We start from the raw sequence: 18,139 nt of genomic DNA, 5'->3' as shown, positions 1-18,139 counted from the left end.
CTGTCTGTCTGCCTCTGTCTGTCTGTCTGCCTCTGTCTGTCTGTCTGCCTCTGTCTGTCTGTCTGCCTCTGTCTGTCTGTCTGCCTCTGTCTGTCTGTCTGCCTCTGTCTGTCTGTCTGCCTCTGTCTGTCTGTCTGCCTCTGTCTGTCTGTCTGCCTCTGTCTGTCTGTCTGCCTCTGTCTGTCTGTCTGCCTCTGTCTGTCTGTCTGCCTCTGTCTGTCTGTCTGCCTCTGTCTGTCTGTCTGCCTCTGTCTGTCTGTCTGCCTCTGTCTGTCTGTCTGCCTCTGTCTGTCTGTCTGCCTCTGTCTGTCTGTCTGCCTCTGTCTGTCTGTCTGCCTCTGTCTGTCTGTCTGCCTCTGTCTGTCTGTCTGCCTCTGTCTGTCTGTCTGCCTCTGTCTGTCTGTCTGCCTCTGTCTGTCTGTCTGCCTCTGTCTGTCTGTCTGCCTCTGTCTGTCTGTCTGCCTCTGTCTGTCTGTCTGCCTCTGTCTGTCTGTCTGCCTCTGTCTGTCTGTCTGCCTCTGTCTGTCTGTCTGCCTCTGTCTGTCTGTCTGCCTCTGTCTGTCTGTCTGCCTCTGTCTGTCTGTCTGCCTCTGTCTGTCTGTCTGCCTCTGTCTGTCTGTCTGCCTCTGTCTGTCTGTCTGCCTCTGTCTGTCTGTCTGCCTCTGTCTGTCTGTCTGCCTCTGTCTGTCTGTCTGCCTCTGTCTGTCTGTCTGCCTCTGTCTGTCTGTCTGCCTCTGTCTGTCTGTCTGCCTCTGTCTGTCTGTCTGCCTCTGTCTGTCTGTCTGCCTCTGTCTGTCTGCCTCTGTCTGTCTGTCTGCCTCTGTCTGTCTGCCTCTGTCTGTCTGCCTCTGTCTGTCTGCCTCTGTCTGTCTGCCTCTGTCTGTCTGCCTCTGTCTGTCTGCCTCTGTCTGTCTGCCTCTGTCTGTCTGCCTCTGTCTGTCTGCCTCTGTCTGTCTGCCTCTGTCTGTCTGCCTCTGTCTGTCTGCCTCTGTCTGTCTGCCTCTGTCTGTCTGCCTCTGTCTGTCTGCCTCTGTCTGTCTGCCTCTGTCTGTCTGCCTCTGTCTGTCTGCCTCTGTCTGTCTGCCTCTGTCTGTCTGCCTCTGTCTGTCTGCCTCTGTCTGTCTGCCTCTGTCTGTCTGCCTCTGTCTGTCTGCCTCTGTCTGTCTGCCTCTGTCTGTCTGCCTCTGTCTGTCTGCCTCTGTCTGTCTGCCTCTGTCTGTCTGCCTCTGTCTGTCTGCCTCTGTCTGTCTGCCTCTGTCTGTCTGCCTCTGTCTGTCTGCCTCTGTCTGTCTGCCTCTGTCTGTCTGCCTATGTCTGTCTGCCTCTGTCTGTCTGCCTATGTCTGTCTGCCTCTGTCTGTCTGCCTATGTCTGTCTGCCTATGTCTGTCTGCCTATGTCTGTCTGCCTATGTCTGTCTGCCTATGTCTGTCTGCCTATGTCTGTCTGCCTATGTCTGTCTGCCTATGTCTGTCTGCCTATGTCTGTCTGCCTATGTCTGTCTGCCTATGTCTGTCTGCCTATGTCTGTCTGCCTATGTCTGTCTGCCTATGTCTGTCTGCCTATGTCTGTCTGCCTATGTCTGTCTGCCTATGTCTGTCTGCCTATGTCTGTCTGCCTATGTCTGTCTGCCTATGTCTGTCTGCCTATGTCTGTCTGCCTATGTCTGTCTGCCTATGTCTGTCTGCCTATGTCTGTCTGCCTATGTCTGTCTGCCTATGTCTGTCTGCCTATGTCTGTCTGCCTATGTCTGTCTGCCTATGTCTGTCTGCCTATGTCTGTCTGCCTATGTCTGTCTGCCTATGTCTGTCTGCCTATGTCTGTCTGCCTATGTCTGTCTGCCTATGTCTGTCTGCCTATGTCTGTCTGCCTATGTCTGTCTGCCTATGTCTGTCTGCCTATGTCTGTCTGCCTATGTCTGTCTGCCTATGTCTGTCTGCCTATGTCTGTCTGCCTATGTCTGTCTGCCTATGTCTGTCTGCCTATGTCTGTCTGCCTATGTCTGTCTGCCTATGTCTGTCTGCCTATGTCTGTCTGCCTATGTCTGTCTGCCTATGTCTGTCTGTCTATGTCTGTCTGTCTATGTCTGTCTGTCTATGTCTGACTGCATGTCTGTCTGACTGCATGTCTGTCTGTCTATGTCTGACTGCATGTCTGTCTGTCTATGTCTGACTGCATGTCTGTCTGTCTATGTAACGGATCCACTGGCACCCCGACTGGGTACCTCCGTTGAAAGATGCTCCTAGTGCTTCCAGAGGACTCCAAGCACTCCACCAGACACCATAAGCACCGCAGGCTGCAGCTATCTCCCTTCAGAACGAAGCAGGAACAAGCTCTTACAAGAGCTCAGTGATTATAGCAAGGGAATATGCCTAGCATAGCAATCCCTTGTAGCAGGTTCCCCCAATAAGACACAGGACTCAAGTTGAGGGTAAAACAGGAACTCTGGACTGGCTCATCCAGCCTGGCTTTTATTTCCACTCACACATACAGGCCACACCCAGGGGGAGGCATAAAAGAACCTATGACATAGATGTTACCTCCCACACATCCCCTCCCCTTAGTGTGACACATAATCCCATTATGCATACAGTGTAAAATATACTTTTACACAACTTTCATAACTTTAAAACCATACATCACATTCACATAAAAATACATATCCACAATCAATCCATTCAGGGGAACAACATATTAAAAAATGGCATGAATCCGACCAGGGGTTAAAAAGTTACTAAAAGTATCTTTTGTTCCTTTCTGGCTGGCAGAAAAACATCCCCACAATGCACCCTGGTTTCCTCCCTTCTGCCCTGGAGTTAATTGGAGAAGTAATCCAATTACCCAGGACTAAAGGCAGACTCCATTAACCACATGGTTGCAAAACAACATAAAACACTTTAAAATACATAAAGTCACATTTACACATAACACACAGACATTTCACCTATCCCCAGATAGCTGGGATCTGCACGCACAAAACTACCGAATAGCGCGCAGATCCTACTCACACAGTACAATTGCCATGGAGCTAAAGTCTTTCCCATAGTCTTTCATTATATAGATAGGCTCCATGGTATGGCTATCTGGGGTATCACATTCCCATAAAGTCTGGTCCATAGTCCAAAGGCAAGAGGCGGGCAAGCAGCCCCCTCCAAGGACACGTGGCGAGTTCGGTTTCGCCACACTTCTCCCCTTTACCCCCCAGACTAACAGGGTATCTGACCTCCTGCCGGTCCGTGCCCTGGTTAGTCCAGCAACCCACCCATGAAGCACAAACAGCAGTACCTCCCACCCACAATAACTGGTTACTACACCTGGGTAGAGGAGAACTTTGTCCAGGTCCAGGTGCCTCACCACGGCTGTGTGGGGGACTGGTAGTCTGCCTTGGTGGGTTGCTGAGTGGGCAGAGACCAGCGGTACTCTGCCCTGGTGCCAGCGCTACCACTGAAGTAGCCTGATTGGAGCCTGGTTGTGGGAGGGGGAGACCGACCGTCTCCCCTCTGGGTACACAGCTCTGCTGCTGGAGACAGACTGTCTCCCCTTTGGCTAAACAGCCCTGTCGTGGGGGGGCAGGACCGACCGTCCCTACCCCCTGTGCTGGAAGTGCAGAGACCACTGTCCCATCTGCACAGGTGTGGGGCTTACAGTCTCCCCCTGGTACATTAAGCTGCCGCTGGGGAGAGGTGGTAACCAGCTCCTCTCCCATTAGAACACTCTGCCGCTGGGGAATGGAGACTGAGCTCTCTATTACCTGTACATTAATGATCCGCCGCTGGGGAGAGGTGGTAACAATCTCCTCTCCCATACATACTTTCCGCCTTTGTGGAGGGAGACCGACTGTCTCTCCTCCCAATACAGTGCCCTGCTGCTGGGGAAAGGAGACTGGGCTCCCTATTCCCTGCACATCAATGATCCGCTGCTGGGGAGAGGTGGTAGCAAGCTCCTCTCCCATACATACTTTCCGCCTTTGTGGAGGGAGACTGACTGTCTCTCCTCCCAATACATTGTCCTGCTGCTGGGGGGGGAGGTCGATGCTCTCCACTTTCTGTAACTCCAGCTCTAGTTGGGCATCTGGGCCGGTTGCCCAGCATCCCTGTAGGGCCGGTGGAGAGATCTCGGTCCCATCTCCACCTGCCTGCAGGGGGTCCTCCCAGGACCAGTCTATGAGGTCCTCTACCTCGGGTACCTCTGGTTGCTGTTGGGGAGGGAGACCGGTTGTCTCTTCCTCCAATAACCCATTCTGCCGCTGAGGAGTGAGACCGACTGTCTCCCCTCCCTGTAAAACATACTGCCGCTGGGGATCTGGGCCGGGTGCCCAGCATCCCTGTAGGGCCGGTAGAGAGACCTCGGTCCCATCTCCCCCGGCCACTTCGGTTTCTTCCTCGTCCCACTCTACCTGTGGCTGGAGTTTCTCCCAACGTGCCCACTGGCCTTCCCTCAACGCCCTGTGTTGTAGGTTCCGGGTCACCATGTCCCACACGAACCGCACGTATTTCTCCTCTGGATTGGGTCCGTAAAACTTCAGGCGCAACCCTACCATCGTGCCAAACTCTAGTACGGAGTAGCTATACGCCATGCTTGCTGTAGCCACTGCTGGTTCCATTATGTTGCTGAAGATAGGGACGCTGCACAACTCCACACGTTACCGGTGTCTCTGAGCTGCTTCTCCTCGCACTAGGACGCCATCCCACCGCTTGCCACCAATGTAACGGATCCACTGGCACCCCGACTGGGTACCTCCGTTGAAAGATGCTCCTAGTGCTTCCAGAGGACTCCAAGCACTCCACCAGACACCATAAGCACCGCAGGCTGCAGCTATCTCCCTTCAGAACGAAGCAGGAACAAGCTCTTACAAGAGCTCAGTGATTATAGCAAGGGAATATGCCTAGCATAGCAATCCCTTGTAGCAGGTTCCCCCAATAAGACACAGGACTCAAGTTGAGGGTAAAACAGGAACTCTGGACTGGCTCATCCAGCCTGGCTTTTATTTCCACTCACACATACAGGCCACACCCAGGGGGAGGCATAAAAGAACCTATGACATAGATGTTACCTCCCACACATCCCCTCCCCTTAGTGTGACACATAATCCCATTATGCATACAGTGTAAAATATACTTTTACACAACTTTCATAACTTTAAAACCATACATCACATTCACATAAAAATACATATCCACAATCAATCCATTCAGGGGAACAACATATTAAAAAATGGCATGAATCCGACCAGGGGTTAAAAAGTTACTAAAAGTATCTTTTGTTCCTTTCTGGCTGGCAGAAAAACATCCCCACAATGCACCCTGGTTTCCTCCCTTCTGCCCTGGAGTTAATTGGAGAAGTAATCCAATTACCCAGGACTAAAGGCAGACTCCATTAACCACATGGTTGCAAAACAACATAAAACACTTTAAAATACATAAAGTCACATTTACACATAACACACAGACATTTCACCTATCCCCAGATAGCTGGGATCTGCACGCACAAAACTACCGAATAGCGCGCAGATCCTACTCACACAGTACAATTGCCATGGAGCTAAAGTCTTTCCCATAGTCTTTCATTATATAGATAGGCTCCATGGTATGGCTATCTGGGGTATCACATTCCCATAAAGTCTGGTCCATAGTCCAAAGGCAAGAGGCGGGCAAGCAGCCCCCTCCAAGGACACGTGGCGAGTTCGGTTTCGCCACAGTCTATGTCCGACTGCCTGTCTGTCTGTCTATGTCCGACTGCCTGTCTGTCTGTCTATGTCCGACTGCCTGTCTGTCTGTCTATGTCCGACTGCCTGTCTGTCTGTCTATGTCCGACTGCCTGTCTGTCTGTCTATGTCCGACTGCCTGTCTGTCTGTCTATGTCCGACTGCCTGTCTGTCTGTCTATGTCCGACTGCCTGTCTGTCTGTCTATGTCCGACTGCCTGTCTGTCTGTCTATGTCCGACTGCCTGTCTGTCTGTCTATGTCCGACTGCCTGTCTGTCTGTCTATGTCCGACTGCCTGTCTGTCTGTCTATGTCCGACTGCCTGTCTGTCTGTCTATGTCCGACTGCCTGTCTGTCTATGTCCGACTGCCTGTCTGTCTGTCTATGTCCGACTGCCTGTCTGTCTGTCTATGTCCGACTGCCTGTCTGTCTGTCTATGTCCGACTGCCTGTCTGTCTGTCTATGTCCGACTGCCTGTCTGTCTATGTCTGACTGCCTGTCTGTCTATGTCTGACTGCCTGTCTGTCTGTCTATGTCCGACTGCCTGTCTGTCTGTCTATGTCCGACTGCCTGTCTGTCTGTCTATGTCCGACTGCCTGTCTGTCTGTCTATGTCCGACTGCCTGTCTGTCTGTCTATGTCCGACTGCCTGTCTGTCTGTCTATGTCCGACTGCCTGTCTGTCTGTCTATGTCCGACTGCCTGTCTGTCTGTCTATGTCCGACTGCCTGTCTGTCTGTCTATGTCCGACTGCCTGTCTGTCTGTCTATGTCCGACTGCCTGTCTGTCTGTCTATGTCCGACTGCCTGTCTGTCTGTCTATGTCCGACTGACTGCCTGTCTGTCTATGTCTGACTGACTGCCTGTCTGTCTATGTCTGACTGACTGCCTGTCTGTCTATGTCTGACTGACTGCCTGTCTGTCTATGTCTGACTGACTGCCTGTCTGTCTATGTCTGACTTACTCCAGCACAGAGACTGCACTCACAGGACTTGTTCCAGCACAGAGACTGCACTCACAGGACTTGTTCCAGCACAGAGACTGCACTCACAGGACTTGTTCCAGCACAGAGACTGCACTCACAGGACTTGTTCCAGCACAGAGACTGCACTCACAGGACTTGTTCCAGCACAGAGACTGCACTCACAGGACTTGTTCCAGCACAGAGACTGCACTCACAGGACTTGTTCCAGCACAGAGACTGCACTCACAGGACTTGTTCCAGCACAGAGACTGCACTCACAGGACTTGTTCCAGCACAGAGACTGCACTCACAGGACTTGTTCCAGCACAGAGACTGCACTCACAGGACTTGTTCCAGCACAGAGACTGCACTCACAGGACTTGTTCCAGCACAGAGACTGCACTCACAGGACTTGTTCCAGCACAGAGACTGCACTCACAGGACTTGTTCCAGCACAGAGACTGCACTCACAGGACTTGTTCCAGCACAGAGACTGCACTCACAGGACTTGTTCCAGCACAGAGACTGCCCTCACAGGACTTGTTCCAGCACAGAGACTGCCCTCACAGGACTTGTTCCAGCACAGAGACTGCCCTCACAGGACTTGTTCCAGCACAGAGACTGCACTCACAGGACTTGTTCCAGCACTTACTCCAGCACAGAGACTGCACTCACAGGACTTGTTCCAGCACAGAGACTGCAGTCACAGGACTTGTTCCAGCACTAACATGACTTCCCTAGCACCCACAACTAACCTCCCAAACCCACCCCCATTTCCATACCTCTCCCCATGCCAAACCCACCCCCCTTTCCATACCTCGCCCCAAGCCGCGCCCCCTTTCCAAACCTCTCCCCATGCCGTCCCGGCCCCTTTCCATAACTCGACCCACGCCGCCCCCCCCCCCCTTTCCATAACTCGACCCACGCCGCCCCCCCCCTTTCCATAACTCGACCCACGCCGTCCCCCCCCTTTCCATAACTCGACACACGCCGTCCCCCCCTTTCCATACCTCGACCCACGCCGTCCCCCCCCTTTCCATACCTCGACCCACGCCGTCCCCCCCCTTTCCATACCTCGACCCACGCCGTCCCCCCCCTTTCCATACCTCGACCCACGCCGTCCCCCCCTTTCCATACCTCGACCCACGCCGTCCCCCCCCTTTCCATACCTCGACCCACGCCGCCCCCCCTTTCCATATCTCGACCCACGCCGTCCCCCCTTTCCATACCTCAACCCACGCCGCCCCCCCCTTTCCATACCTCGACCCACGCCGTCCCCCCCTCTCCATTGCTCGACCCACGCCGTCCCCCCCTTTCCATACCTCGACCCACGCCGTCCCCCTCTTGCCATATCGCGCCCCACGCCGCCCCCCCTTGCCACACCGCGGCCCATGCCGTCCCATCACTCGCCCCATGCAGTCCCCCCTTGCCATACCTCGACCCACGCCGCCCCCCCTTGCCATACCTCGACCCATGCCGTCCCATCCCCTTTACATACCTTGCCCCATGCAGTCCCATCCCCTTTCCATACCTTGCCCCATGCCGTCCCATCCCCTTTACATACCTTGCCCCATGCAGTCCCATCCCCTTTCCATACCTCGCCCCATGCCGTCCCATCCCCTTTCCATACCTCGCCCCATGCCGTCCCATCCCCTTTCCATACCTCGCCCCATGCCGTCCCATCCCAATTCCATACCTCGCCCCATGCCGTCCCATCCCAATTCCATACCTCGCCCCATGCCGTCCCATCCCAATTCCATACCTCGCCCCATGCCGTCCCATCCCAATTCCATACCTCGCCCCATACAGTACCCCCTTTCCATACCTCGCCCCATCCCCTTTCCACACCTCGCCCCATCCCCTTTCCACACCTCGCCCCATCCCCTTTCCACACCTCGCCCTATGCCGTCCCCCCCTTTCGACACCTCGCCCCATGCCGTCCCATCCCCTTTCCATCCCTCGCCCCATGCCGTCCCATCCCTCGCCACATCCCCTTTCCATCCCTCGCCCCATGTCGTCCCATCCCAATTCCATACCTCGCCCCATGCCGTCCCATCCCAATTCCATACCTCGCCCCATCCCAATTCCATACCTCGCCCCATGCCGTCCCATCCCAATTCCATACCTCGCCCCATGCCGTCCTATCCCCTTTCCACACTTCGCCCCATCCCCTTTCCACACTTCGCCCCATCCCCTTTCCACACCTCGCCCCATCCCATCCCCCCCTTTCCATACCTCGCCCCATCCCCTTTCCACACCTCGCCCCACGCCGTCCCCCCATTCCATACCTCACCCCACGCCGTCCCCCCCTTTCCATACCTCACCCCACGCCGTCCCCCCCTTTCCATACCTCACCCCACGCCGTCCCCCCCTTTCCATACCTCACCCATCCCCTTTCCACACCTCGCCCCATGCTGTCCCCCCCTTTCCATACCTCGCCCCATCACCTTTCCACACCTCGCCCCACGCCGTCCCCCCCTTTCCATACCTCGCCCCATCACCTTTCCACACCTCGCCCCACGCCGTCCCCCCTTTCCACACCTCGCCCCACGCCGTCCCCCCTTTCCATACCTCGCCCCATCCCCTTTCCATACCTCGCCCCATCCCCTTTCCATACCTCGCCCCATCCCCTTTCCATACCTCGCCCCATCCCCTTTCCATACCTCGCCCCATCCCCTTTCCATACCTCGCCCCATCCCCTTTCCATACCTCGCCCCATCCCCTTTCCATACCTCGCCCCATCCCCTTTCCACACCTCGCCCCATGCCGCCCCCCCTTTCCATACCTCGCCCCATCCCCTTTCCACACCTCGCCCCATGCAGTCCCCCCCTTTCCATACCTCGCCCCATCCCCTTTCACACCTCGCCCCATGCCGTCCCCCTCCTTTCCATACCTCGCCCGATCCCCTTTCCACACCTCGCCCCATACTAGTGTTTTTTTTTTTATTGGAACCTTTTGTAAAGGCAGGAAATGGGTATAAAAAAATCTAGCATGCTAAATATATTTTTTTAAAAAAAGCATGCCGTCCCCCCCTTTCCATACCTCGCCCCATCCCCTTTCCACACCTCACTCCATGCCGCCCCCCCTTTCCATACCTCGCACCATGCCGTCCCCCCCTTTCCACACCTCGCCCCATGCCGTCCCCCCTTTCCACACCTCGCCCCATGCCGTCCCCCCCTTTCCACACCTCGCCCCATGCCGTCCCCCCCTTTCCACACCTCGCCCCATGCCGTCCCCCCCTTTCCACACCTCGCCCCATGCCGTCCCCCCCTTTCCACACCTCGCCCCATGCCGTCCCCTCCCTTTCCACACCTCGCCCCATGCCGTCCCCCCCTTCCACACCTCGCCCCATCCCCTTTCCACACCTCGCCCCATCCCCTTTCCACACCTCGCCCCATCCCCTTTCCACACCTCGCCCCATCCCCTTGCCACACCTCGCCCCATCCCCTTGCCACACCTCGCCCCATCCCCTTGCCACACCTCGCCCCATCCCCTTACCACACCTCGCCCCATGCCGTCCCCCCTTTACATACCTCGCCCCATTCCCTTTCCACACCTCGCCCCATCCCCCTCTTTCCACACCTCGCCCCATCCCATCCCCCTCTTTCCACACCTCGCCCCATCCCCTTTCCACACCACGCCCCATGCCGTCCCCCCCATTGCCACACCTCGCCCCATCCACTTGCCACACCTCGCCCCATCCCCTTGCCACACCTCGCCCCATCCCCTTGCCACACCTCGCCCCATCCCCTTGCCACACCTCGCCCCATCCCCTTGCCACACCTCGCCCCATCCCCTTGCCACACCTCGCCCCATCCCCTTGCCACACCTCGCCCCATCCCCTTGCCACACCTCGCCCCATGCCGTCCCGCCTTTCCATACCTCGCCCCATCCCCTTTCCACGCCTCGCCCCATCCCCTTTCCACACCACGCCCCATGCCCCCCCCCCCTTTCCGTACCTCGCCCCCCCGGGCCGTCCCCCCTTTCCGTACCTCGCCCCCCCGGGCCGTCGCCCCCTTTCCATACCTTGCCCCAGGCCGTCCCCCCCTTTCCATACCTTGCCCCAGGCCGTCCCCCCCTTTCCATACCTTGCCCCAGGCCGTCCCCCCCCTTTCCATACCTTGCCCCAGGCCGTCCCCCCCCTTTCCATACCTTGCCCCAGGCCATCCCCCCCCTTTCCATACCTTGCCCCAGGCCATCCCCCCTTTCCATACCTTGCCCCAGGCCGTCCCCCCCCCTTTCCATACCTTGCCCCAGGCCGTCCCCCCCCCTTTCCATACCTTGCCCCAGGCCGTCCCCCCCTTTCCATACCTTGCCCCAGGCCGCCCCCCCCTTTCCATACCTTGCCCCAGGCCGCCCCCCCCTTTCCATACCTTGCCCCAGGCCGTCCCCCCTTTCCATACCTTGCCCCAGGCCGTCCCCCCTTTCCATACCTTGCCCCAGGCCGTCCCCCCCCTTTCTATACCTTGCCCCAGGCCGTCCCCCCCCTTTCTATACCTTGCCCCAGGCCGCCCCCCCTTTCCATACCTTGCCCCAGGCCGTCCCCCCTTTCCATACCTTGCCCCAGGCCGTCCCCCCTTTCCATACCTTGCCCCAGGCCGTCCCCCCCCTTTCTATACCTTGCCCCAGGCCGCCCCCCCCTTTCCATACCTTGCCCCAGGCCGTCCCCTCCTTTCCATACCTTGCCCCAGGCCGTCCCCCCTTTCCATACCTTGCCCCAGGCCGCCCCCCCTTTCCATACCTCGCCCCATCCCCTTTCCGTACCTCGCCCCATGCCGCCCCCTTTCCGTACCTCGCCCCATGCCGTCCCTCCCTTTCCGTACCTCGCCCCATGCCATCCCCCCTTTCCGTACCTCGCCCCATGCCATCCCCCCTTTCCGTACCTCGCCCCATGCCGTCCCCCCCTTTCTGTACCTTGCCCCATGCCGTCCCCCCTTTCTGTACCTTGCCCCATGCCGTCCCCCCCTTTCTGTACCTTGCCCCATGCCGTCCCCCCTTTCTGTACCTTGCCCCATGCCAGCCCCCCTTTCCTTACCTTGCCCCATGCCAGCCCCCCTTTCCTTACCTTGCCCCATGCCGCCCCCCCTTTCCATACCTCGCCCCATCCCCTTTCCGTACCTCGCCCCATGCCGTCCCCCCTTTCCGTACCTCGCCCCATGCCGTCCCTCCCTTTCCGTACCTCGCCCCATGCCATCCCCCCTTTCCGTACCTCGCCCCATGCCGTCCCCCCTTTCCGTACCTCGCCCCATGCCGTCCCCCCCTTTCTGTACTTTGCCCCATGCCGTCCCCCCCTTTCTGTACCTTGCCCCATGCCGTCCCCCCTTTCTGTACCTTGCCCCATGCCGTCCCCCCTTTCCTTACCTTGCCCCATGCCGCCGCCCCCTTTCCGTACCTTGCCCCATGCCGCCCCCCCCTTTCCGTACCTCGCCCCATGCCATCCCCCCCTTTCCGTACCTCGCCCCATGCCGTCCCCCCCTTTCCGTACCTCGCCCCATGCCGTCCCCCCCTTTCAATACCTCGACCCATGCCATCCCCCCTTTCCATACCTCGCCCCATGCCGTCGTCCCCCTTTCCAAACCTCGACCCATGCCGTCGTCCCCCTTTCCAAACCTCAACCCATGCCGCCCCCCCTTTTCATACCTCGCCCCATGCCGTCCCATCCCCTTGCCATTACTCGCCCCATGCCCCCCCTTTCCAAACCTCGACCCATGCCGTCCCCCCCTTTCCAAACCTCGACCCATGCCGCCCCCCCCTTTCCAAACCTCGACCCATGCCGTCCCATCCCCTTTCCAAACCTCGACCCATGCCGTCCCATCCTGCCATACCTCGACTCATGCCGTCCCCCCTCTTTACATACCTCGCCCCATGCCGTGGGGATGGGATGACCTAGGATGACCTCCCTGTTTATTAAATAATGGCCCCCACACTATTCCTGAAGGATTGGGATGGGGGAAGTTGTGTCACCAAACAGTCACTCATGGACGTATCCCCCCCAATTATTTTTTACAAAGCCTAAATTCACTGGACGCAGATGTGGACAAGGGGATAGACAGTGACAGTGATATTGTATTTTTTTTTTTTTTTTTTTAAGGCACACACCACTATCCTAATACAAAATAAATTTAAAAAATCTGTTTAGTAGATATACCCCAAAATGAAAACTATCAAGCATTTAATTACGCATTTGTTTCCTTGGAGTTATATCTAGAAACAGCTTCCAAAAACTGCAGTTCTCTTGTCTGCGGTCTTTTCCAACCCTGCACAGAATTTATGTGACTGTTCAATCACAGACTTCCCAATGCAGCTCGAAGATAAGTCTTTGCAGGGCAGGTGCTCTAAATTGCTGCCTCTTTAGTTTATTGCAAATTACCTAAAAAAAACCAGGAAGTAACAAGACCTGTTTTCGGCTTGAAAAGCCAGGGGGCCGTAACCAGTATAATTTATAAAAGTGTCAATTTGTATTAAACTCTGCACTATTTCCAAAATGAAAAAAGCTCAAGTCTATTAGGGGTCTGGAGTGTCCCTTTAGTAAGCCTCCATGCAATGGGGCACAGAAGGGGCAGCAATCGTTTTTTCTTTTTTTTAAATGTCGAAGTTTTTTTTTTCTGCTAGTGCTGCCAGTGGGCAAATAGTAATAAATCAAATAACTAAAAATTGTATTGGCTTCGATTTTCAAACTGATAACTATAGGCTTCTGGTAAATTTTTAGTGCCATCTGTGTAATCGATCCAGAACCAATAATGACTAAGTAAAGGGACACTATAGTCACCAGAACAACTACAGCTTATTGCATTTGTTCTGGTGAGTAGAATCATTACCTTCAGGCTTTTTGCTGTAAACAGGGTCTTTTCAGAGAAAATGCAATGTTTACATTACAGCCTAGTGATAACTTCACTGGCCACTCCTCAGATAGCTGTTCCTAGGATCCTTTCTAGGTCATGGCTGCCTAAAATGCATCCAAACATTCAGTGTCTCCACCCTCTGAACTTTCCTCATAAAGATTCATTGATTCAATTCATCTTTATGAGGAGATGCTGATTGGCCAGGGCTGTATTTGAATCATGCTGGCTCTGCCCCTGATCTGCCTCTTTGTCATTCTCAGCCAATCCTATGGGGAAGCATTGTGATTGGACCAAGCAACCACTTCTGATGTCAGCAGACTGCTTTATTTTATTTTATTTTTTTTAGGCAAACAGCATGCAGAGTTACAGCTTCTGGCTTGAATACAGTAAGATTTTGCTACATTTAGCCATGAGGGGACCAGGGAGCTAGATGGTGGTTTTAACACTATAGGGTCAGGAATACATGTTTGTGTTCCTGACCCTATAGTGATGCTTTAAAAAATTACAAAGTAACAATACTATTTCATGATTTTTTTTTATATACACATGTGCCACGATGGATTACTAATGTAGTGCATCATACTGCAAATAGATATTTTGAAAAATATTTACAACTGGTCACATTTTTTTTTTTTTTTTTTTTTTTTTTTAATGAAGACCATATAGTTTCCCATTTTGCACTCATTCATGACACTTTCCTTGTGTATTAAAAATAAAAAAAATTATAAATGTATCTATATATCTAAATCTAATATATCTATATCTAATATATCTCTCTCTCTCATATACACACACACACACATATATATATATATATATATATATATATATATAATATATATATCCATATATATCCATCCAAATATGGTGGGGGGGAATTGTGATTGAAATCCCCTTCCACATGAGGTCTGTGGATAGATTTTTGTTTAACATTGTATTAACTATCCACAGACTTCAGGTGGAATGGGTTTTTAATCACAATTTGTTCCCCACAGTGATGAAAGTAACATCGTCACTGGCTTTTGGAGGGGCCTGTTTGCCAGCCTCCTACCCTGTGATTATGGCCCTGTGACAAACTTAATCTTGTCAAGGGTTCTTGGAGGGGGCCTGCTGGCCAGCCTATTGCCTCATGACTATGGGCCCTGCAATATACCTTGCCCAATGCACTTTATAAGGCTCTGTTCATGTGAAGTATGTACTTTTGTACTCCGTTAGCCCTAATTCTCTGGAACTGTTTTGGGCATGGGAACATGTGCACGGTGGGTCAAAAACACGACTTCCAGGAATTTCCTGAACCCCTGCTCTGATCTGGGTGAATTTTGGATATGTTGTTCCAGATCAGGGCTATCATGGGATGTAAGATTTAGGGGGTTATGTTGTGTTCTGGGGTATATTTGGGGTTTCGTAAAATGTGTTTTTTATGCTTGGGGATAATTACGTTAATACATTATCTACCTTAATTGTATCACCAGCAGAGGTGAGAGATTGCGTGCTGTATGTGGGAGTGTCAGGCATTGTTACATTGTTTCTCCTGGTCTGTACAATTTGTGTCCTGTGCCCCATCAGGTCCAGTGGCTGTTCCTCTGGCCTGAAAAGTTGTATAAAAATCCAACCTGTACCATTAAACTCTCAGATCATCTTGCACCTTCATTAAGTTTCGGCTCATGTTTGGGGGATTGGAAAACTACACTCTGGGGATTGCTATTCTCACTATACTCCCATGAGTATAATCACTAAGCTCTCTGGAGCTAGAGAGGTTCACCCACTGGAACTTGGAGCCTTGTCGTAGGCCCAGGGTGGGTAAGAGATGGTGAGACCCCAACCAAGCTGCGGCGGCTTGTGGGGTTTGCAGTGGTGATGGTGCTCCAGTGCAGTGCTTATGGTACTCGTCAGTACTAGGAAGCGATTGACTGAGGTACCCGGTCGGGGTGCCAGGCGGTCCGTCACACCCACCGTAACCTACTTGGATTTTGCTTCCCAAGCACTACCGAGCCTCAATAAGCAAACCAGTAAACCAACCTCATGCTGATGATTTGCATTAAAAATGAAACAGCGGTCCATGAGTGGTTTACTGGCTTTGCATCTTTTCCTCAATTGTGTTTCAAAGCTGTTGTATACAGCAAACACAGACTCAAAGGAATCCGTGTTTAAAATGGAATGAAGAAAAAATGTGTTTTTTTTTGTTAAACTAATATTTCCACCCAGAATCCTTTGTGCTATTAAAATCACTGCAGATTTGCGATTTCTGTGGGAAAAGCAAGCTCTATGGCTTGACTGGTGTGCAGATTTTTGTTTAACATTGCATTAAATATATATTACATATACACACACACACAATTTACAAACCTGATTTTCAGCAGATTAGGCAACGCGTGTAAATACATCTTAAGCACATCTTCTGAGAAACACTTCATGTGGTAACTGCAAGCTTTGTTGCATGATGTCGTTACACCCAAATGTTGGGAATGATGTGCCATCTCTACTCCTCGTTGTAAGATCCCATTAAAAATAAGGGTGTACATTTTCCACTGGACAACTGCATTGCCTTTCTGGATTAAATAGCATATATGGCCAGCAATTTGCAAACCAAGTTCTATGTCATTTCCAAAAACAATATCTTGATATGCTTTTAGTGCATCCCATTTCCATATCATGTCTTCTGATCCAGCACATGGTAAAATTCCTTGATATTTATAGGAATGACTGTATGAGCTTAAACTAGAATCTGTATCCTGCCCATGAATTGCATCTTGCAATTCTTCTAAATGTTCACCATCCATGATGCATATGTTACACGAAGCTTGTTTAACATTAAAAGAAACTCCAGCTCCACCTAACTGATCTAGCACAAGGTTTGTGAGGATAGCCATTATGTTTAGCTGAACATTTTTTAATGCAGGCAATTTAAATGCATGAAGCAGTGGTTTTATGACGGATTTGGGATCCATACAACAGCAAATTCCAGCACTGTTAATACCAGAGAGAATTTGTACATAGGTAGTGGTTAAGGAAACTTGCTGAAGTAACCGAAGACACTGATGTGCACATATTGCAATGCAACAGCTCCGTTCCGGATAATGAACTTCTCCATTTGCATTCTCATCAAAAGGATTTTTGAAAACCTGGCTTTTAAAGAGTGATACAGGAAGTCCTGAGAGATCCCGGTGATGGTGTAGGAACGTTGATAATTCACATCTCCTATGTCTCTTTCTTGTACACACAGATTGGTGGAGCTGTTCCGATTTAATTTTTTTGATCACGCTGATTATTTTTATAATGCTGCTAATGAGAATACTCACATGGTCAGATGCTTGAGAAGAAATGTTGTCATCTTTTGAACATATCCATTCCATTTGAAGTATTGCCCTTTCAAACAACTCAAATCCATTGTGTTGTATGAATTCATGCAAAAGTTCTATAGACTGGCTGAAATAAAAAGGGTTTGGGGCTGCAGACTGAAGGCATGACAGAATCATTTGCAAAATGCCTTCTAGAAGCTCTGGTAAAAGGAGAGCTTGGTGACGACATTTTGAAAAATTAAATTCATCTTTAACTTCTTGTAGTGTTTTCTTCTGTCTTGGTGCAAAAGGGTCTGTATTTTTCTCTAGGAAAGATTTAATTTTTAGAGTTGTTCTTAATAAATCAACAAGGTTCTTCCTCAGATGATCAGGCATAACATCCATACTGCCAATGTCTATAGACAGTAGATGTAACACAGTTCGTAACAACATCCTTTGCACAAGTGCTACAGATTCATCAGACCAGCCTGTTGAAAGTATCTTAGAAGAACAACAGTCGCCAAATCCTGAAAGAAACTCTGTTAATGTTGGAATTACACATGCTGTTATTGAAGAATTTAGATTTAACAGAATGTCAAATTTGCAAACCTTTTCTAACAAGGACAATAAGACATGACAAAGATCAAAGGGGGAGTTATCCATGCTTTGCACAATATGTAAGGCAGCAATATCACTTAAAATCTCAGACCCAGTTTCCACTGGAGGGCTTACATTTTCAGAATGTATAGTATCTGGAGTCATATTAAATTCTCCTTTTTGCATGGATTTTCGGAAATGATACATAGCAGCTGTTTGAGGAGCATGTGGGCGTCTTTGCTTAATCATTGCAGGTGACGTGTCATCCAAGTTTGCTTCAGAATCTGATGAAGACCACTGGGATTTTCTTGCATCCTTCGATGAATTTTGAGGTTTAGTTTTGCATGATGTTTTTGATTTGTGTTGTGGCAAATTAATTTTTAAAGGAGACATGAACTCTAATTGTGAGGTTGCTTCAGCAGCTGAGTTTTCCTGAGATTGTTGATGAGATTGCTTTGTATCCTTGGTCACAAACAAGTCCGTTAAAAGTGGAAGGAGATAGAAATCTGGAGAGAAAAAAAAAAATAAACAATTGTTTAGGTTAGATATATTATTATAATTATTAATAGCATTCATATACCACATATTCCATGGAGCTTGGCAATTATAGAAATGTGATATTTTTGAAGGTGAAGAGGGCCCTGCTCAAATGAGCATAAAATCTGTGAGGAATTTTAAAGTAGGCTGATGCCCAAGGACACTTAATGGTAAGGTGGTCCGATTGGAATTTAAACTTGCAATAATGTAATTTCGCAGAAGA

At 51.7% G+C, this 18,139-nt stretch overlaps 1 protein-coding gene across 4 annotated transcripts in view; it reads right to left on the bottom strand.

Moving 5' to 3' along the window:
- LYST (lysosomal trafficking regulator) overlaps positions 1-18,139 on the bottom strand; it is a 710,683-nt gene that overhangs the window by 606,139 nt on the left and 86,405 nt on the right. For all 4 annotated transcript variants that reach the window (XM_063443375.1, XM_063443377.1, XM_063443378.1 and 1 more), the window contains exon 4: positions 15,851-17,885. In XM_063443375.1, the coding sequence (XP_063299445.1) occupies positions 15,851-17,885 (2,035 nt within the window). The remainder of the gene's footprint in view (positions 1-15,850; positions 17,886-18,139) is intronic.

The sequence above is a fragment of the Pelobates fuscus genome, chromosome 2, assembly GCF_036172605.1.
Source record: "Pelobates fuscus isolate aPelFus1 chromosome 2, aPelFus1.pri, whole genome shotgun sequence".
Lineage (NCBI taxonomy): Eukaryota > Metazoa > Chordata > Amphibia > Anura > Pelobatidae > Pelobates > Pelobates fuscus.
Note: the sequence above shows the minus strand (reverse complement) of the source record. Positions and strands in the feature narration are given on the sequence as shown.